At 41.5% G+C, this 25,040-nt stretch overlaps 1 protein-coding gene across 5 annotated transcripts in view; it reads left to right on the forward strand.

The window, feature by feature from the left end:
- SH3GL2 (SH3 domain containing GRB2 like 2, endophilin A1) overlaps positions 1-25,040 on the forward strand; it is a 171,833-nt gene that overhangs the window by 131,130 nt on the left and 15,663 nt on the right. For 4 of the 5 annotated variants that reach the window (XM_036434128.2, XM_036434130.2, XM_036434131.2 and 1 more), the window contains exons 2-3: positions 1,925-1,993; positions 13,121-13,193. In XM_036434128.2, the coding sequence (XP_036290021.1) occupies positions 1,925-1,993; positions 13,121-13,193 (142 nt within the window). Of the gene's footprint in view, positions 1-1,924; positions 1,994-13,120; positions 13,194-22,866; positions 22,952-25,040 lie in introns of those variants that run through there. The other variant, XM_036434134.2, reaches the window with a different exon arrangement.

Below are 25,040 nucleotides of genomic sequence, written 5' to 3' on the forward strand. Positions count from 1 at the left end.
TGTCATAATGCCAGATGAAGCCTGGGTCTATGTGCATACTATTGAAATACTTAATAGTCAGCACCACCCAGGACTCAGGTTAAGTGAGAGAGTGATGTCAGGGACCAAGGGTTAACACGATAGTGAGTCTACTTCTGGCCATCTGAATCTAACAGAACTTTGGGCAGAGAAGGCCAGTACCATGGACAGCTCTTCAAAGCAGTGGTGTGACTGCAGAGCCCAGGGTTTAGCTTGGGAAAATTGCATTCAGGTCCTGTTTTCGCCCCTTCCTAGATAAAGGTGAGTACTATGCATAGACAATTCAATTTATGCAATTCTGAGTTTAATCATCTGAAACATAGTAATAACAGTAATGTTTTCCATAGTTCTTGTGTTACACCAATGATAAATTACAAGTATGTCAGCTATACAAATTAAAGATGTTAATTATTGTTTCAACCTTTCACTTTTCATCATTGACCTTTATTCACATGTCTTATGATAATGAAAATTGCTAGATTCTTCCCAAAGTATGAAGTAAGAAGTAAATAAATGGCCAGGGTACTATAAGCAGATATACACTTGATTGGTGAGAGAAGGGAACTGTGATATCCTGCATATCTCGTAGGTTCTGACACATATCCTTAAATTTATTACGTCTTTTTATTTTCATAACAATTCTGTGTACTTAGCAAAAAGTAGTGGAACCAGTACTTACTGTGGCCTTCTATCACAGCATATTCTTTTTATTACTGCTGCCGGGATTAAATGAATGGTATCTGCTATACAGGGCCAAAGTAGTGGTAGAGTTCAGACTCTTGATTTTCCAAGCGATCACTTCTAAGGGAATTTAAGACAGAGAAAGAAAGGGTAAGGAATACACCTCAGCCCCCAACAAGGGAATACCAGAACTTCCATAGCCAAGAGACAGGACCATGCATCCAGGAGCCCTTTTAGAAGGGGCTCACTGGAATTCTCAGGTTGTTACTGAGGTTGCTGTAGGTCTGGTCATGGTGGGAATCCTTGCAAAAACCCCCAACCAGTGGCTATTAAAGAAAATGAGAAATCATACTTTGATATATTATATGTGCATGATAACTCGTGTATAATAATGTCTTATTGAAAAGTGCCTAAGTACCTTTACAGTTAGAGGAATGGAATTGTTGTGTCATTAGCACTTAATATCCACATCTTTGATGATACCAAAGCCATTTTCTTGTGATTCCTTAATAAATTTTCATTAGTCTTCATTTGAATCTTCTTCATAATAGATAGGTCATCAAATTTTTTATGAACATGAATTCTACATTTGGAAAAATGACCATTTGCTTGGGTAAATGGATGAATATACAATGTATGATAATGGGAATTCATTGAGGGTACAGAAATGTCCATAATAATTTTTCCATATAGTTTATATTACATATATAAGAATATAGACAGCTACAAGGAGCATTATAAGATTACTGCACAAGTTTTTTTACCTGAAGATTGGCTGAGCTGATAGTTTTTTCTCTCCAGTTTGATAGATGTTTGTGATTTTCTGTTCAATAGCCCTTGAGGAATAAGTTGAAGAAGTAGCAATTTTCTACCTAGGTAGCATTTTAGATCCATTAGCAGAGGGAGAGGATTATTATATAGTGCTGTTGTCCCTTAGAACTTTCAAAAGGAAAATGTTACTGACTAGATAGTTATATAATGATTTATATAATAGAAAGAGCATTGGGGTTGAAATCAGAAGACACAGGAGTATTTGAATTTCATTTTTCAGATCTTATCAGGTAAATTATTTAAACCCTAGGAGCCACAGTGAAAATGGGACTTTCTGCCTATGTCACAAAATGGTTGTGAGATTATACTCAATGATATTTGTGAAGGTGCATAAAACTTGTAAGAGGTTTTTAAAGGAAACTTTATAATAATTGGTTTTGGTTATTTTCCACAGAAAGTGAGTGAAAAGGTTGGAGGAGCTGAAGGAACCAAGCTAGATCATGACTTCAAGGAGATGGAGCGGGTAAGTCTTCACCACACAAAACCCCCTTTGTTACAAAACTGCCCAGCATCCTAAAGAGGAGAAGGGAGAATGTCCTCCACTGGTACCTGGTAATACATTTTGTTATTCTTGAAAATTCTCTTTTTTTAGTGTCTTATTTTACAACTGAAAATGCAAAGTATCCTGTCATCCCTTTGTACTGCCCCAAGAACAAAATGTCAATGAAGGTGAAATTCCATCATGTACTTTTACTTGTGGATTTTATCATCACTCTTCCAAATAGGGACCACGTGGAGCTGGCATTGAAATGTGGTGAGGTGGGAAGAAAGAGAAGGTGGGGAAACGGTGCCTTAAATGTTTTGGGGAGAGTTTGTGTCACTTTCTGGCTTCAGAAGACTTTCCCTACAGGACCGTGCCAGCCATAAGAGCAGGGCGATGTGGGGAGAAGGCCGTGGTGGATCCTTCTCACCCTGACTCTCCCTCTTCTGCTGCTGGTTGCATAGGTCAGTTTATTGCGTGGAGCCTCTATGCTTTTATAAGTATAAGAAGAGAATATGAATCACTTTTTGAAGGACTTTTATGAAGGGTGAAAAATAGTGTAAATCCTTAAGCATTCTGCCTAAAAGTAGGTTCTCAGTAAGTGAACCTGGAGGTGAATAAAAGATCCCATTCCATTTTTCTTGTGACATATTGCCATCATTTATCTTTTTTCTTTCACTTTGAGACTGTTTTTAGCAAGTGATACTTAGGCTTATGGTGAAGTGTGTGTGTCACTCTGTGCAAAGAATCATTTTAGGTGCTAAATTGCATATGGACAAAGGACCTGGAAATATAAACCCTGTCCTTGAACAAAGAGGGTGTCAAAAGCCTGTGATACCCAGAAATCATAGTTTTTACTTACTTCGCATGAGTTCCAGTGGGCTGCCTGAATTTTTCTATTTTTGCTCTTTGTGGGAAGAGTCCAACAAAAAAAATTCCTGAATATTCTCTGCCTCATTTTATTTTAAGATTTTTCTTCTGATGAGTTCATTGATACATTTAACAAATTCTTGTTTTGTGCCTCCTATGAGCTTTAGGCATGGAGGTATGGCTGTGAACAGGATAGACAAGGTTCCTGACTGCATAGAGTTCTTAGTTTAGTGGGGAAGGAAGACTATGGACAAATACCAACCAGTGTGGCAAGGGGAACGAGACATGGCACTAGAGAAGCTTAGCAGAGAGGAGACTCACCCACATAGAGAAGACTTCCCTGCTATTTTGCGAGGGTCTGAAGCTGCGGGGATCTCCCTTTTCTGTGTACCGCATGGAAAGAGAGATGAATGAACCGGTTCTAAGTGGAGGTGCCCAGGGATTGAGAAATATTAGAAATAAAGAGAGAAGACATAGAAATAGATTTCAAGCTGGGAGCTGGGAGGGCCGCTGACCTCCTCTGCTGGAGAGACAGACTGACAACCTCCTGAGCCAGGCAGCACATCTATTTATACTCCAATCTAACAAGGGGTTTCACAGGAAAACAAGGAGCCTGGGAGAGCCCAGGCTCCACCCACTCCTTCCTCCTGAACAAACACATTAGCCAGGAACTAAGAACATCTCCGCACTCCCAGGGCGGCAGTGCAACTGACATGATTCTGCCACTATCCCGGGCCCAGTCAACAACAATCTATAGAATGTCCAGGTGTCTTCCCATTTGGCCCTCTACACTATTTAAGTGAAGATGCAGGGCATGGGTAAGAGTTAGAAGAGCCTTGTGTGTTTCTGATCCAGGGAACAACAAATAAGAGAGAATAGGACACGTTTGAGTTCCTGAAAAAAAGATGAGTTACTAAGAGACAGTAGTCTCATAAAATGACTCTGTAGTATTCACCCAGCTGATCATTCTAAGTTCTTGAGATGGACGTCACTGATAGGATAGTACCCATGAGAGAGGAGATTAAATATGAGTCCTCAGTCCCAACCAGGAGTCTGGGAAGCCAGCTTCTTATGCCAAATGCCTGGCAGCCAGTCACCCCCACTGGTTTGAAGCTGGCACTGGTCCCCATTTCTCATCTCTGGGCAGTACTGAATGCCACCTGATCATCAACCAGAGCTGGCAGCCATGGCTGTTCATAGTTCTGGAAACAGTATTCTACCTATTCCTCTTCTATAGCATCTGAATCTCCAGACACTGACATACCTGCTCAGAATGACTTGAGTCTGACTTTACTGTCTGTAATGTTAGAGTTCTGCGCTCATTATGAGCAACCATGTAAGTCTGTTCATTTGGACCAATCTCTGTCTACATTTGCTCTTCCTTAGTCCTCCCTATCCTTTGATGTGTCTCTCCTTCCATCCTCACCCTGGAAGGAATTTACAGTATGTCACCTGGCCAGTGCCATGTCATTGATGACAGATTAGGCAGATATTTAGGAATTTAGAGCTAAGGAGTCAGAGTTTGACTTCTGCCTTCTTCATTTGCCGGGATGAAGGTTCCCCGGCTAAGCGAAGACAGACTGATTTGTGTTTCTTAAATGATAGTAAACAGAATAAGAAATTTGTAGAACAGAGTTTGTAACTCAAAGACTAATTGAGGTTTTGAATCCATTCTAATCTTGCAAACTAATTGAAATAAAAGAGGATATTGCAAATATTTTACCTCAGGCAAAGTCCCAGACATCCCTTGAGTATGAAGATGAGGTTTATTTCTACCATTTTCTAGAAAAATAATGAGTTTCTGGAGGTTCATTTCAAAATCTAGATATTCCTACAATAAATACTTAGTAATCCTTTAAAGAACATGCCTGGGGTTTTGTATTTGGGTTTATATCTATGTAAATTGAGAGATTTAAATTTCAGTGCAGTGTGAAAATCTGTTTTATTCCATTTTATTTCACACATCTATTGTCTATCTGTGGCTCTGTTGCAAATTTTTTACTATTTATCCAGGCTAAATTTTTAATAACAGTAAAGATTTCTGTGGTAATTAGAAAGCACATCCTTTGGATTTAGAATATCAAATATTTTCTCTCCTGTTAATATGTTTATTACTCACAGTGCTCGCTTCGGCACCACATATACTAAAATATGTTTATTACTCACAAAAGTGTTTTAGCTCAGTATTCCCAACGCTACAGAAGAATCATCCTTTTACAGTTGGCTTTCTGATCATAAGGATTCAGAGTAGAGAGCTTGTTCAGCTGTATTCTCAGAGGTGCAATTAAACAACAGAATGAAATAAATTAGAGGTTTGCATCAAGCAGCACTACCAAGAGAGAGAAGTGGGGATTCCTAGAAGTTGTTTTTCTAATCAGCCACCACAGCCTCTCTCCTGCTAAGATGAAGTGAAATTACCATTTGTGTCTGTCAGTCCCTACAGCCTTCCCCTCCCACAGCTGATTGCCTGAATTTCTGCTTCTGTGTTGTCTCTGCAGGAACCCTGCCCAGTACCCTTTTTTCTCCTCCTCTTTGTGTGCCTTGTACTGGAACCGTTTCTATGTTCATTTTAAATGGCATCTGTTGCTTACCAGCTTTATTAAACACAAACTTAATTTCTTCTATGGTGCAGACATTGTGTGTGAAAAGCTTGTAGACTTTTTGTCAAGTGGAAGTTCTTGAATTTGAGGACCCTCTTGTTCCTTCTCAAATTTCCATCTGTTGCCTCAGTGATTCTGCATTTGTGTGTATATAGTTATGTTCATTAATTCACAAGGAATGTCTATAAATACAGGATGCAAAGGCAGTGAAGGCACAGTTCCTAGGTTCTAGGAGTTTCCAGTTCTGCTGGAAGAAGTGGGCACATACATCAGTGGCATGCAGGGCATCGTGCTTGATGTCCTGGTCGTGATGCCCAGGGAAGAACTAACTCAGGCCAGATAGATCAGTGGATGCTTCCTAGAGGAGAGAGCACCTGAGCTAAATCCTAAGTTTCCTGATGGCCCTGAACATATGGGTAATGCAGCAGTCCGAGCCAAGGGGGATAGTGTCTCACTTTGCAATCTGAAAAGTATGCTGGGAAATCCTGTATGTTGAAACCAGAGGGGCATTAGGGTTAGACATGTTCAATATAAATCATTTTAATAAGAAAGGAATTCTTTTTAAGGGGCAGCCTCAAGTTTAAAGAAAAACTGGATGTTGAGAGAAAAAAGAAAGAATGCTATTCCATAGGAGAGTATGGAAGAGTGGGGTGTGGGGAAAGGCTGATAGAAGGCCCCTGGTCATTATCTTTGTATACTTTATTAGTTATTGGGTAGGGAAGGGTTAGATCCTATCCAACCTCAAGTGATAGAATTACCCATTTATGGTAGAAACTGTGGGGAGATAGAGTCAAGTTCAACATAAGAAAGAACTTTCAACTGTCAGAGCTGTTGAAAAAGAGAGACTGAATTCCCCATCACTGCCCACGTGTAAGCAGAGGCTAAACCTACAGTTCTCAGTTGCAGTGTGAAACACACTGAGTATCATCACTTTTGAGTCTTGTGGCAAGTGACTTGTTACTAATGACGCCACTTTTTAATAACATCACTCTAACTTGAATTTTAGTGATTTATCCCAAATGGGAGAGAAAAGGAGTCAAGTCCCAACCAAGACTGACACACATCCCTGAGTGCACCCATGGATGTCTGTCATGTTCATGGCTGTCTTCCTCATAGGTGTGGTGATAAAAGAGATCATGTGGCTTTTTGTACTAAGATATTCATTTTCTGGTAACGAATTGTAAGATAGGAGAGAGCCCCCAATAAGGTATCTTTTTGCTTATCCTGAAATTTAGGGAAGATAGATTTCTTCTCAGTTATGTTTTCAAATATATCTCCAAGGTAATATTCATTGAAGGGAATGCCCAAGAAGATGGGCAAGAGCCCTTTCTGAGGTGGCTCAGTAGGTTGGACATCATTCCATGTGCCAAAAGATTAGCAAGACAATGCCTTGTTTATTTTTGCTTTTCAACACCTTGTTTGTTAATCAGACTTTCTGAATACATACGGTGACTGCCAAATGGCAGAGGTACGTGACCTCTTCTGATCGGTAGGGAACTATGAAGAACATTGCATTGGACCAGCCTGCATCTGGCTGCCAGAGAAACGTCCGCAGGATGCTGCTTCATCACGTCTCTCTGAATGGTTTCAATAGGTGTCCTCATGCAGGGTTCTCATTGCTTTACATGAGTTGTGTGTGCATTCTTAATATGTCTATTCTCTTGAAGTCCAGGATAGAAAATGAAGAATTTGAAAAGATTTTAGTTTTCCATTTGACATTTTAATGTTTTCATTTTGGACAGCTGTTGTGAGTTACCCCTGTCCAAGTGGGTGCTGATTCATCTATTTATACTGCTCATTAAGTCCACACACTGTGCTCCGTTTTCAGGTGTGTATTTTTTTCTTCAGCTCTGTTCGTGTGTCCCCGTGACCGCATCTGGTATAAGGCAGTATCTGATGAAATGAAGTTGTATGTTTCAGTTCTTTTGCAGCTCCACAAAGAGCGCTGTGTTCGTGTGGATAATATTCAGATGCCTCAAAACAATAACCCCATTCTAGTCAGTTCAGTGCCTTTCAGTTCTCTTGTATCTTGTCTCTAAAGACTGAGGCAGCTGGCAAAATGACCAGCCTCATTCATAGACCAGCGTGTCGTACCTTAGGGAAACGAGAACCTCAGCATAGGGATCGGCGCTCTCTTTCTATAAGTATATTGGGCTTTGGGGGCCACAGGGCCTCTGTGGTCTCTATCGCAACTCTTCACTTTTGCTGTTAAAGAGTAAAAGCAACTGTTGACACTGTCTAAACAATGATGTAGCTAAGTTCCAATACAATTAATCTAAAAAGCTCTGAAATTTAAATTTCACATAATTATGTCCACTGAAAGAGGAGCCTTCTTTTGAATTTTCTCAACCATTTCAAAATGTACCGAAGAACTTATATACACATATGCATAACCCTTGGGCACAGACAATAGTGTGGTAGGCCTGGGAGGGCCAGATTGGGGGCTAAAAGAGGGACATCTATGATACCTTCAGCAATACAGATACATTTTAAAAAACAAAAATGTAAAAACAGGTACTATCCTGGTTTTTGCCTGCTGGCCAGTGTGCCAACCCTTGCCTGAGCTAAAGAAGAAAAATGTTACATTTTTAAGAGGTTGAGAGAGCTATTTTTCTCCCTACCCAACACTGTAAAGTATAAGCCAGGATAGTAGAGGAAGACATTTCTGACTCTAAGGTACAGCTGACCCTTGAACACACAGGTTTGAACTGCAGGACCCGCTTATATGCAACCTTCTTTCAATAAAACCCTGCACTGTCTCAATCCATTGTTGGGAGTTTGAGGATGCAGAGGGCTGACTGTATGCCTTGTTTTATGCCATTTCATACAGGGGACTTGAGCACCAGGGATTTTTGTAAATGTGGGATGGGGGATCCAGGAAAACCAATCCCTCATGGATACCGAGGAATAAGTTAAGTTTGGGGGGAGTCAAAAGTTATATGCGGATTTTGACTGCATGGGGGATTGGTATCCCTGATCCTTACATTGTTCAAGGGTCAACTGTATGGACATTTGCTAAAATGTTGGTATTGAGAAAGTTGAAGAAAAATACCAGAAGAATATATGTCTATGCTTTTACCTTCAGGGAAAAAATTATTTTGTGTAGAGTTTTTATTTTCTGAAAACATGCACTTATCTGTATGCAGGGTATCCCAAAAAATGTATGCACATGTTAACAGCTGATAGCTCAATTTTGAAAAATGAAATCTATTTCCATAAGCACTGCCTTTATAATTATTTAAAGTGTGTATACCGTACATGTTTGGGGGCACCCTATATGCTTAGAGTTCACTTTCTCTAAACAGCCTTCCCTAATGGCTTCCTACCCCGGTCCAAACAAGATTAGTTACAAAAATAGAGGCTCAGGAGCTCATAAGAATAGAAGTTGAAATTTAGGACACATCCAGACTCCCTTTCAAGTAACAGGAGACTTTGGCCTTGAGGAAAGCATTAGCTATGTGTCACCAGTTCAAAGTTAAACTCCGCTGCTCTCCGATGGGAAAATCTCTTGCCAGTTATAATAAATTACTTAAGTGGAAATCTCAGTGCGTGTGAACTACACCACAGGCCTGTTAACAAGAGGATATGTGCTGGACATAGGCAGATTAGGTTTATAAATAGCCTTCCTGGCAAGTGCCTAACAAGGCACATTCACGGTTCTTGCAGGGTAATGGCCCTCAGCCTGTCCCCGGCTGTCACAGCATGGCTTAGTTTAGCGAAAAGAGTCTTGACCTTGTTAGTGGGGATGGAGGTGAAAAGAAGGTAGAAATTGGCCAGCCTCCTTCCTACGGATGGTCATTGGACAGTTCTGTTCCTCTAGCACTCTTTCTTAGAAACCCTCGGATCCAGGACCTTCAGGACTGCTTGCCCCCTATCAAGGCCACACTGATCCTGAGACCTGAGGGAGTTCATTTCCCTTGCCTAGGTCTAGACTTGCCTATTTAGAAAGTGAAGGCTTGGAGTAGATTCTGCACTTGGAGTAGATTCTCTGTAGAAGCTGGATGCTAGCAGTGTGAATCCTGAATGGTCCACAAGGAGGGAACCAAGGGAGGCATGAAAAGTGGCTCTCATTTTGGGCATGGAGCTGCCTCTCCCTCTGGGCGCTGTAAATAAGAGAGCCAACTACTCCTGCTCCATAAAGAGAAGCTACTACAATAGCTTGGCAAAAGCCAGTATTCTCGGGGGAAACACAAACACATTAGCGAGACCAATATTAGAGCATTCATTAAGTGTGCTCCCCAGAGCAGGGTTCAGCTCCTGGGAGTAGGAATAGAAACAACCTCAGCGTCCTCTGTGATTTAACAGAAATCTCCCAGGCAGGAGCCCATACAGACTTTACGGACTTTGTGCCCAATGAGGCAGACTCCTAGTTACCTAAACGAGACATCATTATAGTGCTAGCTGTAGGTAAATCTTTTTGATCACAGTGCAAAATAACCTTCAATTGAAATCAAACTCTGAAAACAACTTTATCCAATACAATTATTTGTATACAGCATTATCAGGGCATACCCCAAGCAGGGCACAACTCTTAGCAAATCATTCACTAGGCTCTCCCTTTTTATTTTACTCTGACAGATAATCACTAGACAGTTAACAGGATGTGTGGGAGAGTATCTTTCACTGAGGCCCAGGATAGAATCGTGCTTGTGGATGAAGTTTCCACAGATCTTGGGTATTTTCAAATTGCAAGCAGAGGATGGGGTGACAGGTGCTTTTCTCCTGGCCACTGCCAGGTCCCCAGGCCTCCTTCGGAGGACAACACAAGGACACTTCCATCTCTGACCGGCTCCCTCTTTTCAGGTTCGGAGATGTTCCTGTTTCCTCTCTTTTTATGAGGAGCATATTCTCTCGAGAATTAGTGGTTAAGAGCATGGGTTCTAGAGCCCGACCTGGGCACGTTTCTCATCTTCTCTGTATCTAGTTCATAGGTTTCTGAGGATTACCGTATTTTTCGGACCATAAGACGCACTTTTTCCCCCCCAGAAGTGGGGGGGGGGGGAAAGTCCCTGCGTCTTATGGTCCAAATATAGCCTACACATATACTTTTAAAAAAAAAAAGTTTTTTTACTTGCCCGGCTCTGTGTGGTCTCTGTGTGCTTGCCCGGCTCTAAAATGGTTCTAAATGCTGCTGTTTACAGGGTTGATTACATGTGTTTATGACTGTGATGTTGGGTTTTAATGCACATAAAATATTTTAGGACACTATTTGTTTCAGAATCTTTTTTTCTTCATTTCCCTTCTCTAAAAACTGGTGCATCTTATGGTCCGGAGCGTCTTATGGTCCGAAAAATAACGGTAAATGTATAAAGATGCTTAAGACCTTTGGAACAGTTTCCGACAGAACACTCTGTGATGATGGTGTTTATGATTATTGTTGAGTGCAGTGCAAAGGGCAAGTTAGAAATGGGTTAGCCTCCGAGCATCTGATCACTTGAGAATATCCAAAGGATCTTAGAAACCTTGACCTTTGAAATAACTTTCTTCCCATCATAGCCACATAAGACCTCGGGATACATATGACCTCGGATTCTTTAATCCTTGTCATAGAGTCAGCAGGACCTCTGCCTTTTCCTCCTATCACACACGTAACCTGGACTTTCAGCATGTTTGCTCTGCATACAACCTTTGAATTCATTTCCATGATATTGAGTACACAGAGCTTGATTGACATTTGCTGGTGCTTCCAGAACTGCCACGTGTGGCCATAGAAGTCCTAACTGTACCACTCCAGGGGACCATACTCACTTCAGAAGTAAATTCTACTTGGAACATGCTCAAGGCCAAGACATGCTAAACTCAATTAGGCCAAAGGTCATGGCACAGGGTTCCTAAGTAGGCAGGCACCTTTTAAGTAGGAGTGTTTTAAGTGCATTTTTATATTATGATGACTTCAAAGGAAAAAGTGTTTTCCTCTATTAATCACAGCAATGGCAAACTTCTTTACACACACTAGTATGACTAACATAGAATGGGACACTATTAAGCTTTTAAAAACCAAACTAGAAGATAAAGTCTTCTGGTGGGTTATGGCTTGGTTTCAGATGATAAAAGAGAAGGAGGCTTACCACATCTATAAAAGGATGATTTTATAATGTGATGATTGAAAACTTTTTTATACAATTGAGGGAAGAGCCCTTGAACTCCAGTTAAAACAAAACAAAACAAAAATTCCCCATGCACTAATTGATATCTGAAATTCTATAACCAAAAATGAGTTCCTTTCACTCATACCTCTAGCATGTTATATGCTGGAGGTTGGAGAAGAGGGTACATTTATTTCCACTAGTCATTTACCTTCTTGAGTGAATGAACGGACCAGGCACGTTGGTAAATAAGGATTTCATGGGTGAATGTAGAGGACATGGTGACCAGCTGGATACAAATACTGACCATTCATAATTGTGCAGGGGTAGGCTCCAGCACCAGGACTTTTATTCAGAATTAACCAAAAGTTCAAGGGCTGATTAGAAGTGTTTGAGCAAGATTTTTATATACTCTGGATGTTCTCAGCAGTTAAGGAAAAACTTTGTCTCTTGAATAAACAATTGATGCTGCATTTTCCTTTTTTAGGGCAGAGAAACTTGTCACCATTCCCAGCCCCCTACAGACGTTCAGTAAATGCCTCGGGGGTGGAATACGATTCCTTAATTCTGCTTGTTTAACTTTTATTTACATTTATTTTGTGCTGAATGTATTCCTGGGCCATAAATACTTGTTTTTCCTGGGATATCTTTTTCTCCTGTGCACCCTCTTCTGGTTTAGGAACAGTTTGCTATTTTTCAATACAGATCATCCCTGCGAGGCAAGGTGAGCTCCTGTTAATCCTGCTATGAGCTCTGTAAATCCGGGGCTCACCTGGGGATTTTATTTACCTGGATGTGCTCAATGATCAAAAGATTTACATTCAGCATTGCTCTGCATTTTTAAGCCCAGCCAGCCAAAGTCCAGTACTGTTCCTGTGGATCGGGGCCTGTCCAGCCCCACCATTTGGCCTGGGCACCTCTACCAACCCAGCCTTGTGTTGACAGCATGGCAGTGTAATGGAATCTTTTCTGTGAAGAGATGTCTTTCAGAGACTTAGTGGAATTTTGGAAATGCATACTCCCGATGGCCTGGGCAGTTTCACAGATGTTCTTCAAGTGAACACAAAGATTAGAGCTCTATTTTTATTTTTTTTAGAATTATAATAATTCATTCTTTCTTTTTTATTGTTGAGGTATTATAGATGTCCCCCATCCCTTCCTTTACCCCTCCTTTTTGTCAGGCCCCCACCTTCCTTCTTTACTTTTTTCTGGGTCAGTTGAATATTGAACCATTTTAGAGATCATCTCAAGCTTTTTATGGGAAGAGGGAGCTATCCTCACCTTATTTTGCCAGAAGACAATGAAGTATATTTTGAAATAAATTTTAGGAAATGACCAGTATCCTCTTCAGATGATGAAGGCTTTCCAGTCTCGATAGATCACGTGGGATACAAAGCCATCCTCACTCCTCACAGCCTTCAGCCCTTCACCTTCCACTCAGGACTTGTCATTACCCTATTGCATTGCCTGTGGTTCTGTATCTACTCAAGGGAAAACTAAGATTCTACAGCTAATGGTCTTTGTCATTTAGAATATTAATTTTCTCATTTCAGAAAGTGGATGTCACCAGCAGGGCTGTGATGGAAATAATGACCAAAACAATCGAATACCTTCAACCCAATCCAGGTAAGGGGTCACTTTACAAGTTCAGGGTATCCCTCCCAGTAACCTGTAAGCTTCTCTTTGAGCCATGTTTTAGGTTCGGTGTACTTCTGCTTCCTCAGCACCTTGTCTGGAGGTTCATTGACTTCAGGAATAGCACTATCAGTGGGATGGGGGTACTTTTAAGGCTCACATTGAAGTGACTGAGGGATGCTGTAGTATTTTATCTGACTGTGGTGTGTTTAACAGACTACATTGTGTGGACGGCTTGGGTGGCACATAATGTCAGGGTAGCTGTAAGATGTTATTAATGCTACTTTAATTTTCAAGTGATGATGAGAAAGAAAATTAGGATAATATTAAGAAACAGTAATTCCCAGAGGTGTGAAAAGATAGGAAGTTGAATAATTTCTGTGAAGTGAGTTTTTGTTCATACAGCTTCACTACAGTCTTTGGAGGGTTGTTTTGTTTGTTTGTTTTCTTTAAATATATTTCTATTAATTCCAGAGAGTGAGAGGGGAAAGAGAGATAGAAACATCAATGATTAGAAAGAACATTGATCAGCTGCCTCCTGCCCGCCCTACACTATGGATCAGGCCCACAACCCGGACATATGCCTTGACTGGGAATTGAAATGTGACTTCCTGGTTCATAAGTCAGCGTTCAACCACTGAGCCATGCTGGCTGTGCTGGAGGGTTGTTTGTAATTCTCCTTCCTCTCCAAGCAAAGCACAAGTCAGCATTTGTTCCAGTGAATGTGGTAGGTAGGCAGGCCATGGGAGAAGGAAGTTATCATAGAGGCAATGGAGCTCTGCCTTGGAAAGAACCAGGCAGAACTGGAGCAATCTCTGAAGGCATGAGTTGTAAGAGAGCAAAGCAGCCGAAGCTCTCACCCTGCTCCTCCCTCTTCTTGCTGTAAAGGCGTTTACAACCTAGAGTAGAGACCTGAAGCAAGGCTGAATGTACAATATTTAAGTGAAATGCAATTGCTATTTGGAAAACTGCTTACTCTTGAGACTAGTTTCTTTGAGAATTGCAAGTTGGGATTTCAGTATCTTTGGTGGCCCTAGAGAAGATGGCCTGGGCATTGGCCCAGTCTCCATGTGCTTGGATAGTGAGCATTAGTGGGCAAGAGGTAAGAAAAGGAAAGGTGTGGGATGAAAGGAAGCAGGACAGTGCAGGAGGCAGTGCTGACTAACTCTCTACTGCCCCCTGCTGCCAGCTGCAGTTTCATTCAGCCTTTGTTTACCTAGGATAGGACAGCTGTTTTGAAGATGAACAAACTATGTGGAAATAACGTTTCTATTTTTGTTTTTCTTCTTAAACTACATCAGAGGTGGGATTATATGAGGAAGGAAAATCTGTAAGTAATATGGTGGTAAGCAATAGGAACCGGGCATTTAACTGACAATGGACCAAATGGATAGGACATTAGGGAAAGAACAGCAAAAATCAAGTTTCAGAGCCTTCTTCATGACCTTCATATTCCACAGACATCCAAAAATCTCTTAAAGGTACCTGTAGTCCTTCATACTTAAGCAACCGTAATAAGTCAGGTTCTGAGAAGGGAACTACTCACCCTGCCTCGCCATAAGAAATCATACAGGGGCAAGAAACGTTTGTCCTTATCTTTATGTAGAACTTTGAAGTACCCTTTGATTACTTGGGATGTACACATGAATTGTGCTAGTAACACATTGCAAGGCCAAGATAAACATGGGGAAGGGAAGAAAAACATAGTACTTATTGAGCACTAATGCATTTTCAGTATCGTGTCCTTTATATATGCAAAGCCATCTCTAAAAGTAACCTTTTTTCTGAATAGAAAAAATAGAACACAGTTGAACAATTAGTAATATAGAAAAGGGATTAAATACCTACTGTGGTACTAAAACTCAGTGGGGACCCATCACAGTTCCTGGGTACAATGGAACGATGCTCTACTGTAGGTATTATAGGTGCAGTCCCCCAAATTCAGGGCTACCCAGTACCTCAGAATGTGATCTTATTTGGAAATAGATTGATTCTCAAATGTAATCAGTTAATGATCTTGAAAGTAACACTCCTGCTGGAATTCGGGTAAGCCCTAAATCTAAGGACTGGTATGTTTCTGAGACAAGAAGGCACAGAGGTACCGGAATGCCAGGAGATCCCGGGAGTTGGGAGAGGCGAGGAAGGATTTTCCCAGAGAGTCTCTGGAAAGAAGCCACCCTGCTGACACCTCCACTGCAGGGTTGTAGGCCCTTGAACTTTGAAAGAGTCCGTTTCTCTTGTTTTCACTTGTGCTAATTTGTTATGGCAGCATCAAAAAAATGAATACAGGAGGTTCACCACATTTCATGCATGAAAAAAAACAAGGGCCATTAAAAAACGAGGGCCAGAGATTTTAAGAAACTTTCCCAAAGTTATACACTTAGTAGGGGATGAAGCCAGGATGGAACCCAGTGTGACTGCTTCCTGAGCCCATATACTTTACGTTGATGGTCCTGCCTCTGAGAAGGATGTGCTCACCTTCATTTAGGCGGGAAGGGACATTCACTGTTGGAGGGGGGCAGCGGAAACTCGGAAAGGAAACAAATTGTGGGGTTGAGACATTTTTATTTAATCTTTTAATTTTATTTATTTCAGAGAGGAAGGAAGAGGTAGAGAGAGAGAGAGAAACATCAGTGATGAAAGAGAATCATTGTTTGGCTGCCTCCTGAATGCTCCCAGCTGGGGATCTAGCCTGCAACCCTTCAGTCCACAGGCCAACACTCTATCCATTGAAACCAGCTAGGGCGAGGCATTTTATTTTAATAAAAAGGATTATAGGAAGAGCTAATTGGGGGCGATTTACACTTTTAGAAATGACACATTTTTAATAGAATGCTGAATGTGCTTTGTAGCTGCCAACATATTAGTTTTATGGCTGTTTGCAATTGAACGGATATCTGCCATCCAGGAGAACAGTAAAGGCCCATCATCTGGCAATCCCAAGTTAGTTCCAGAAAAGCAGTTACATATGGGCAGGCCACATGCATATGCAAATAAGTGCCATCCAGAAGACTTCAGAACAAACCAAAGTTCATGGACTCATTCTATAGAATTTAGGTAATCTGTGTTTAATTGGTTTATGATAGAAATGATTTCTTTCCTCTGTGAATTTCTTGCCTTGAGAACAGACAATGGATATAGTGTTCTTAAAAGATGCTGGCAGGTCACATGTGCTTGTTCAGAACCCAAGTGTCCTTGAGAAGGGATACAAGAATATAGCTAATACTGAGGGGCACCCAGTTCTTAGGCACAAAAAAAGCACCAGGAATATCCCCACACTCACACAGTGTGCTAAGTCTTTGACAACTCAGCCTCTCGGTGAACCCAGGAGCTGGTCAGCCAATATGGGTGGGTGCTGGTCCAGAATGAGCAAGATTGGCTTGCATGAGGACAGGGGCTGAGGTAACAGCTCCATGGCCAGGCCAGGGGAATCAGTGGGAGTTGATGCTCAGACGGTACTTGGAGAGTAACTTGTGTCAGATGAATACTCTAGGATGCTTTCTGCTCTTCAGATCTTGTGGTTGTAGATCAGACACACCTCTTTTATTTTTGAATCTTAGTATCTATTGAAATAATGACCAAAGAGAGTTTGATTAATTTTTATGAATTTGTTGGTGTGCTCTGTGTAGGTCCTACATCCACTCTTATCCATCTCCAGAGCAATATTTTTTTTATCATTTTTTATCAAGTTCTGTATATTGCACTGGGTGCCCACCACCTAAAGTCAAATGACCTTCCATCAGCATATATTAGGCTCCCTCTAAGACCCCCACCCCCACTCCCTTCCCTCTGGTTGCCTGTCTGTCCAGAGTGATATTTTTAAAAGGCAAAGCTGATCACATCATTATCTTGCCTAAAACCCTTCAGTGGCTTTTCATTGCTTTTAGGATTATGCTGAAAATGTTTAGCACAGCTTTAAAGGCCCTCTCATCATGGTCAGCCTGCCCTTGCCCCTCCACCTTGCCAGGCAAATAGCTCCCACAAGTCCAGTGTGAAGGTTACTTAGAAGCCTTCATTAGGATCCCTGGTCAACATCCCTCTCATGATTCCAGCTGCTTTTCCCTGGTGGCACAGGCCAATTATTGTAATTTTGTGATGTGTGTGCTTTTCTTTCTCCTCCCTGGTAAGGACAGGACTGTGCCTGACAGACTCAGCACTGCATGTCCGGCCCCCAGCTCAGGTCTGTCAGCCAGTGGCATTTGGATATTTGAGTAAATGAATTATGAAGCACAGTGGACAGCCAGTGCCTAATGTGATAAAATTGCTCTAATACAAAAAACAGGAAGGGAAGTCTTCCTTCTCCCTAAGCCATCAGCTTTACCCAGGTGACCCACAATTACCAAATGTATTCACTTTTGTGTGAAGACCAGTTTGAGATGCAGTGCAGGTAGAAACGGGACTGAAATTGAGCCCCTGCTCTCCACACCTCACAGCCTAACTTGCATAAGGTACATACACTCTGAAGAGAGTGGCCCAGAGGGCTTCCCGGCCAATTCCTTCTGGAAATGCTAGCTAACTGATGAGGTGAGGCAGGTGGATGGGGTCACAGGTCCACAGGTATGCCCTGTCAAGCAGGGCTTTTGAGAACAGAGAACAGAGCTGTAAAGTCTTTCACTTTGGACTGTGAAATTATTCTAACAGGAGCAGTATAAACCGGTACAAGTTTCTAACCTGCTTAGATAAATAATTTGAACATGGCAAATAATGTGCACAAATTCTTTATGAGTAAAACCAGCACAGAAGATATAAATCCATTATATATAAATTTCAGAGAGCAAAGAAGCGGGGGAGAGAGATAGAAACATCAATGATGAGAAAGAATCATTGATTAGCTGCCTCCTGCACACCCCCTACTAGGGATCCAGCCCTAACCAGGAATTGAACCATGGCCTCCTGGTTAATAGGTCGATGCTCAACCACTGAGCCACATCAACTGGGCAATTTTCTAATTTGAGTATCTGATACCTTCTGGGGGAAATGCACTAAATCAGCATTCTCCATTAGAAGGAGAATGCAAGCCATGTGCATAATTTTGAATTTCCTAGAAGCCACATTAAGAAAGTGAAAATAAAGGTAAAATTTATTTAAGTAGTATATTTTACTTAACTAAATATATCCAAAGTATTAACCAACATTAAAAATTATTAGGAAAACATTTTTTTTCTTATGCTAAGTTTTGAAATGCCATGGGTTTTTCACATACAGCCCATCTCGGTTTGGACTGGCCACATTTTAAATGCTCGATTGCCCGTGTGGCCAGTGGTTTCCATTATAGACAGCAGAGGACTAGGTTTCTCTCCAGCCTGTGTATTATAGTTTGATGTGTGCTTGATGATGTTTAACTGCTTGGATTTTGTCTATTAGTGGTTGCTTTTTTCAGTAGGGAAATGGACTCTTGATTTTGGATCAGGGTATTTTTAAGTCTTTTTGTCTTTTTTTAATCCCCCTGCAAATCTATTTCATGGCACTGCATTGGGGACTGTCCCCTTAAGTAGAATAATAGACAGGGCTGGATCTGGCTGTTTCCCTCCCAGCCATAGCTTTCTCGGTTTGCACTGAAAGGTTATACTGGCCCTTACATTTCAATCCAATGCAGATTTCCTAGAGGTGAAGAGAAAAAGTCATTTGACCATGAAAATCGCTGTGCGTAGTTGGGGTTTGTTTCTCTACAGAAATGCTTTCCCCTTGAATGGCACCTACATGGCCTGGCTTTCTCCAGCATGCCTGCAATGGGAACAGTAAACCGGGACCCTCAGATACCCGTTCAGAATCGTTCAATAGTAAATTCAAATCTCACTGGTGGAATGTTGCCTGTGGGACTGAAAGTTCCCTGCATTGATTTTAAAGTATCATATTAATCCTTGAAGTGATATTATATCAATATTATTAAGCTTCTTGCCCAAGGGCTTTCCTCTTAGTTATTTCATTCCAAAGATGAGTAAAGATAGTGATTATAAGCTTCTTGGTGGTAGTAGAATTGGAAATCAATACATATGTTACTTGGCATTCATGCGTTCGAATCCTGTGCTCCACAACACAGGGAAGGTGCTGGTTTCCTGGAGGGCACTTGCTCTGTGTCCATCTTCTCATCCTTCTGGGTGCTCTTAGCTGCATGCATGGTGCATTGTTCCCCTCAGTATGTCATAAATGAACATGTCCATCCTTCCTTAAGGAATAGGAGGTGTGTCATAGCCAGAGCTTTTCCAAATCCTGGCACTGAAAAATAATCCATAAAGGACAGATTTTCAAAAGTGATTTTGAGGGAAATGTTGCTAATTTAAGAGTATAGAGACTTTCAGAGGAGAATACGTGAAAGGGAATTGTAAGTCAGATAATATGTGGTGTAATGCATATACCATAATAATGAAAATGCTGGGGGAAGAGGGTTCTGATTTTTACTACAACCTTGGGGAAGATATTGAAAATTTTAAAAGTTCCTAATATATTTGAGGCACCATAAGCAATCCAATTTTAAGTAGGCTGGAATTGGTGAATTAATAATATTCATTCACTGTCTCTCTAAAGACAGTGAAAGTAATTAATCATAACAGAGATATTGTGCATTTAAAGATATTGCACAGATATGGGAAAGTATGCTGATGAAGTCTCACTTTATCAGTCGGAGCTACTAATACACTAGCTGCATGTGGTAGTCCCTGCGTGCTCTGTGTCCCCAAGTCTGTCTTCCTCTCCCTCCTACTGCAGCCTCACCAGCCTTCCCATCTCTTCCGTGCTTCAAGCTCTTCCCTGCATGGGGACTGTGCACTGGCTGGACCCTTCCTGGAATACCCCACCTGCCCTACATGACAGTTTTCTTACTCAGCTTCCTCTCACCTCCTCAGAGAGGCATCAATGAGCCCCTGTCTACACAGGCCTCTCCAGTCATTCCCCATTTACAGTGCAATTGAAAGTTCTCATCATGAGTTACAAGGTCAGATGGTCTGACTTCATTTCCTGCATTCCTTCTGATCTCCCTCTCTCTCACTCTGCACCAGCCAGCATCGACAACCTCCCACTGTTCCTCATACACACGGGCACCCTCACTCATCTCACCATACTGGTCCTTCTGCCCAGATCTCCTCCTCTGCAGGTCTCCTCAGCTGAGTCTCCACTCAGGCTTTGCTCAGATGTCATTGCATTTTTGTGGCTTTCCCAGCCCTTATTTCAAATCTTACCTGTCAGCACTCTCTGAGCCCTTTCCCCGTGTTCCTTCCCTTCATGGCTTTTATCACCACTTACATTTTTATTATATTTTGCTTTTTAAAGTGTAGCTTGTCATGGCCACTGTAAAGCAAGAGACCTGTTGTTTGCACATTACAGTCAGAGAGCCCTGTTCTTATCTTTAATGGCCCTCTTGCAATATCTACTTCCATGCCATTTTTAATTGTTCACTATACATCTACCTGCATTCTCATTCCCCTTTTACATTCTCCACATAGCAGCCATTCCTCTGCTTACTACATAGGCCTCTATTGGCCACACCCTGTACAATCCCCGCCCCCCCCCGCCCCCTTGAGGGTAGGTGGGACTTGTGACTTGCTTCTAACAGGTAGAGTTGCCAGAGGTGATGGGAGTGAACACACACACACACACACACACACACACACACACACACACCGGTTAGATTATATTACATGACAAAGTTGGGGGGATGTCCCTCCCATGATCACATTATATAAAACTGTCCTAGTAGACTGGAGGGAGAGGGGTCCTCCTCCTGGCCAAGGAGAAGCAGACTGCCATGTGTGACTGCCATGTGTGACTACTGGGTGTGGCTTCTAGGAGCTAGGGGTGACCCACAGCTAGTAAGGAGCAGGGCCCTCAGTCCTACCACCACAAGGAAATGGCATCGTCAGAAACCTTAGTAAGCTCAGAAGCAGAATTATCTTTACTTAGGCTCCCAGATAACAGGGCAGCCTAGCCGAGCTCTTGATTGTAGCCTTGGGAAACCCTGAATAGAGGATGCTGGACTTCTCAAGACACTGTGAGATACATATGTGCTGTTTGAGCCACTACCATGTTTCCCCGAAAATAAGACATCCTCCGAAAATAAGACCTACTTACAGATTTCTTTCTGAGTGAAATATAAGGCATCCCCTGAAAAGAAGGCCCCCCCTAGGCTAAACATGAGAGATTTGGTCCACTGATTCTGAAAGAAATGGAGTCACAAGAAATTCACCAGGAAATTCAGGAATTGGATTGTTATGATGATGTTCCAGAAGATGATGACATGATTGTCATTGAATAAATGAGTAAATTCTTGATACTGTAGGATTCACAGTTTGTCTGGTTTGTGTTGACAACTACTGTACTACCGTACTGTATCCAGGTAATAAATTTCCTTTATTTTCATTTAACAATAAATGTGTACCATATTCTTCATGGAAAAATAAGACATCCCCTGAAAATAAGACCTAGTGCATCTTTGGGAGCAAAAATTAATATAAGACACTGTCTTATTTTCAGGAAAAGAGGGTAGTTTGTGGGATTTTGTGATGCAGCTTAGCACATACAGTGTGGCTGTGTGTTCCTCAGACAGCTATTTCAAGCAGATCACTGCGGGGCCATGAGCCACTTGCTCTTGGTCCCTGGATCCCTTACACTGAATGAAAAGATAGATTGGGAAAACCTGTCACATTGCTTCAGTTTAGGATGACTTTCTGAACCCTCTAGGGCAGCCCACCTGAGGGCATCTTAGGAGCTTCCCCAGGATTCCTCTGAAGAAAAGGTCTCCAGGGGAAATCATTCCCAAACAATATTCATTGTGCCAAGCACAATGCCTCTCTCTGCTCCCAAAGCCTGGAGAAGCAACCGCTCATTTTGTATTCAAATTGTCAATATGGTTTTTTATTTGAAATGGTATGCTCCTGTGGTGTGATTGCCTGCTTTCCCAGAATGCACTGAGACTTGTGCAACACCCTCCTATGATGTTCACTGTCCCAACTCACAGGTTTTTAGGGCTGCTGGCATGTATTATACCTTGTCTAAGTGTCTTAAAATACCTCCCGCTGCTTCCTGCTCGTCAGGGGCATCAGGGGGCTCTGCGGCCTTGGAGGGAGGTGTTCTCTAAGTGCTACTATTCTTTGGGTTGAGGGTAGCATGATTTAGTGCTAAAGTGACATGTATTTATATGTCAGTGGGCAAATCTGTCTCTTTCCTTTCCCAAATCTCTTCTCAGATTTTTCAAAAGAAACCACAGAGGTGTGAGGAAATTTACTGATGTTCTCGTTATCATATAAATCTTGTGTCCTTCCAGAATTGTTAGTGCGAAAGGCCAGTTGGACGTTGCTCATGGTGCAGGAGGCAGCAAAGGGTCCCTGTGAGACTTGTAGATGCTCTGCAGGATTTCACCTGGGAAAACCAGGCCATTTTGCACAATCATTGGCTGCCAATGTGAAATATATACTAATGTGTTCTTTCTTGAATGCATTTTGTTGCAAAGTACTAAATCCCAAATCTAATTTAGTATGATTTGGTGATTTATATTAATATTTCAATTGCAATCCCTGAACTAAACTTTGCAAATTTAGTTTCATTCAGAATTCACTTTTCCCCCCTCTAACTAAAGACGTCATTGAGCTTTGATAGATAAAGAAGTAGAACTTTAGCTGTTGATGACCATGTCAAGGAAATGGCTATCAATACATTTTTCTCCTGCCAAAAGGGGGCAAGAGAAGAGAAGAAAGAATATTTGGTACCTGCTTTGATTATATTCATCATCTCATTTCACCAACATAGCAGTTCTACCAGTAAATATCATTGCCTCTTACTTATATCCAGGCACACTGAGGCTGAGGGCCATGCACCCTCTCTTTCCTGCAGAGCTGGGAGCAGCAGAGCAGGGATTTGAATCCTGTCCTATTAGTCCTTTGTTAGCAAGTGTCCTTTTGTTAATAGTAGGAAATGATAATAGAGCCCATTACAGGAGAATACAGTTCTAATATTTCTGTTTTCAAAAAGAGGCTGCATTTTCGCATTTACATGCAACTTTGGTCTTCTAAATTTTAACCTTGCTTGTTCACAATCTTTGTTGTATTTGGTAATTAGTTGTCCTTAATGAGATTTGAGAATTTTCCACAAGAAGAAGGCTAACCTACCTTTTCTTTTCCTTAGAATATCTATTGGGTCTTTTAGTTTTTAACTCTTCTTTTTGTAGACCCATCAACAGAAACAAAATCATTGGGAAATGGTCTAACTGTAGTATTCATTCTTACAGAAATAAAAACAAAGAAAAGGAAGGTTTAAAAATGAATAAAGTTAACATCTTTACATTAAGGTTTTAAAGTAAGACTTTCTGGTTTTAATCTCAGCAGTGTTTTTGCACAGAATGAGATTCATTGGTTCTGAAAATTTACATTAAGGTTCTTTGTACATTGGGATAGATGCCATCTCCTCATTTGCAAATGACCCAGTCCACTTAACCTACTGATTCTAATGCATATATGAGAGAGGTTTAGATGTGAAATCGGGTAAGCCGTTCTCCTATGTTTGAGGTGAGGACACAGGGAACAGGAGAAATTAGGCAAGGCCACGCCACCGGCGAAAAGACCTCTAGTTCTCATCGCTCACAGTGCAGCTCTCATCCTGCTTCCTAGCATCCATCACACTTCTTCACCTCTGCATTTTCAAACAGCCAGTGAGTGTAAATATAGCTGAAGCTCTGAGCTTTGTTGCCGACAATCCTAATTTGACCTACTTCAGTAAAGAGGTAATGGAGCAATGAGAACTGGACTGGCTTTCTGATACAAGAACTGGAGTTTGAGACACAGCTAGGATTCAAATTCTGCTCAGCTCTTTGGTTTCAGGCGTCCTCGCACGAGTTACATAATTTCTCGGGGTTTCATTTTCCTTATTTGTGAAATGGAAAAACCTGTCTTTTGTGTCATTGGGAGGATTAAAGAGATGATGTGTGTGGGTTACCCTTGGTAGATACTTATGAAATGATAGCAATGGGATGGGACATGGTCCTGATCTTCAGTTTTTCAGATATTTCCGGTTCTTCTAGGTTTTTAAACCAAACAGTAGCATTTATAGAAACCAATGCAAACCCTTAAGCATTGGTCAACTAAAGGTCTCTGCTCTTTGCGAAAACTAGGTTTGGTTTCTGTGTGGTAGGTAGAGACAGCAAAGTTCCTAAAAGCAGTGAAAGGTTTTCAGGAAATGTCTTCTGTCTTTAGTCTTCCCTGATGGATGCTCAGTCCATTCAGTTTCTCCTAATAGAACACAAAGATGTGACTCAGAGTGCCATGGTCACCTCTCTGCTGTATTGTGTGTATTGTGTCAACTGCACTCGCAAACACAAGCCGAGGGTGGGGCTGGCATTTCTTCTCCCTTCTTGTGACAGTTTCCTGTCAATATGGTTTTTTATTTGAAAGGTCACAGTTGAAGAGTATATACTCTTAAGAGTATAATATAGAAGTTTAAAGCAGATTGCAATCTTTATTTATAGAAGGTCTTTCCCGTTGTGATCATTTGGGGGTGAGGGAGTATAAGGTGAGATACAGAGGGGAAGACTCACTGCTTACTCCTACCCTCTCCAGCAGTGAATACTCATTTATACTACCTCTGTACCCGTCCACCCCGCACTCTGTGCTTAGATTTTGTGCTTAGCCCCTTCATTCCACTTATCACTAAGGAGATTGGGAAGGTTTTAGGAGCTCTCTGCCAGGAAAGGAGGGGAGTCATAGAGACCAAATGTATATTCCTTCTTACGTCTCAAGATGTGATGGATGGAAATGCTAGTACACAAGTACCTGTTCAGAAATTCACCAAAACCAGTGACTTGATCATTGTATTTATTGATAGTAGTGCTATATCTGAGTGTTGTATACTATATGG

This window comes from Pipistrellus kuhlii, unplaced genomic scaffold (genome assembly GCF_014108245.1).
Source record: "Pipistrellus kuhlii isolate mPipKuh1 unplaced genomic scaffold, mPipKuh1.p scaffold_m20_p_12, whole genome shotgun sequence".
Lineage (NCBI taxonomy): Eukaryota > Metazoa > Chordata > Mammalia > Chiroptera > Vespertilionidae > Pipistrellus > Pipistrellus kuhlii.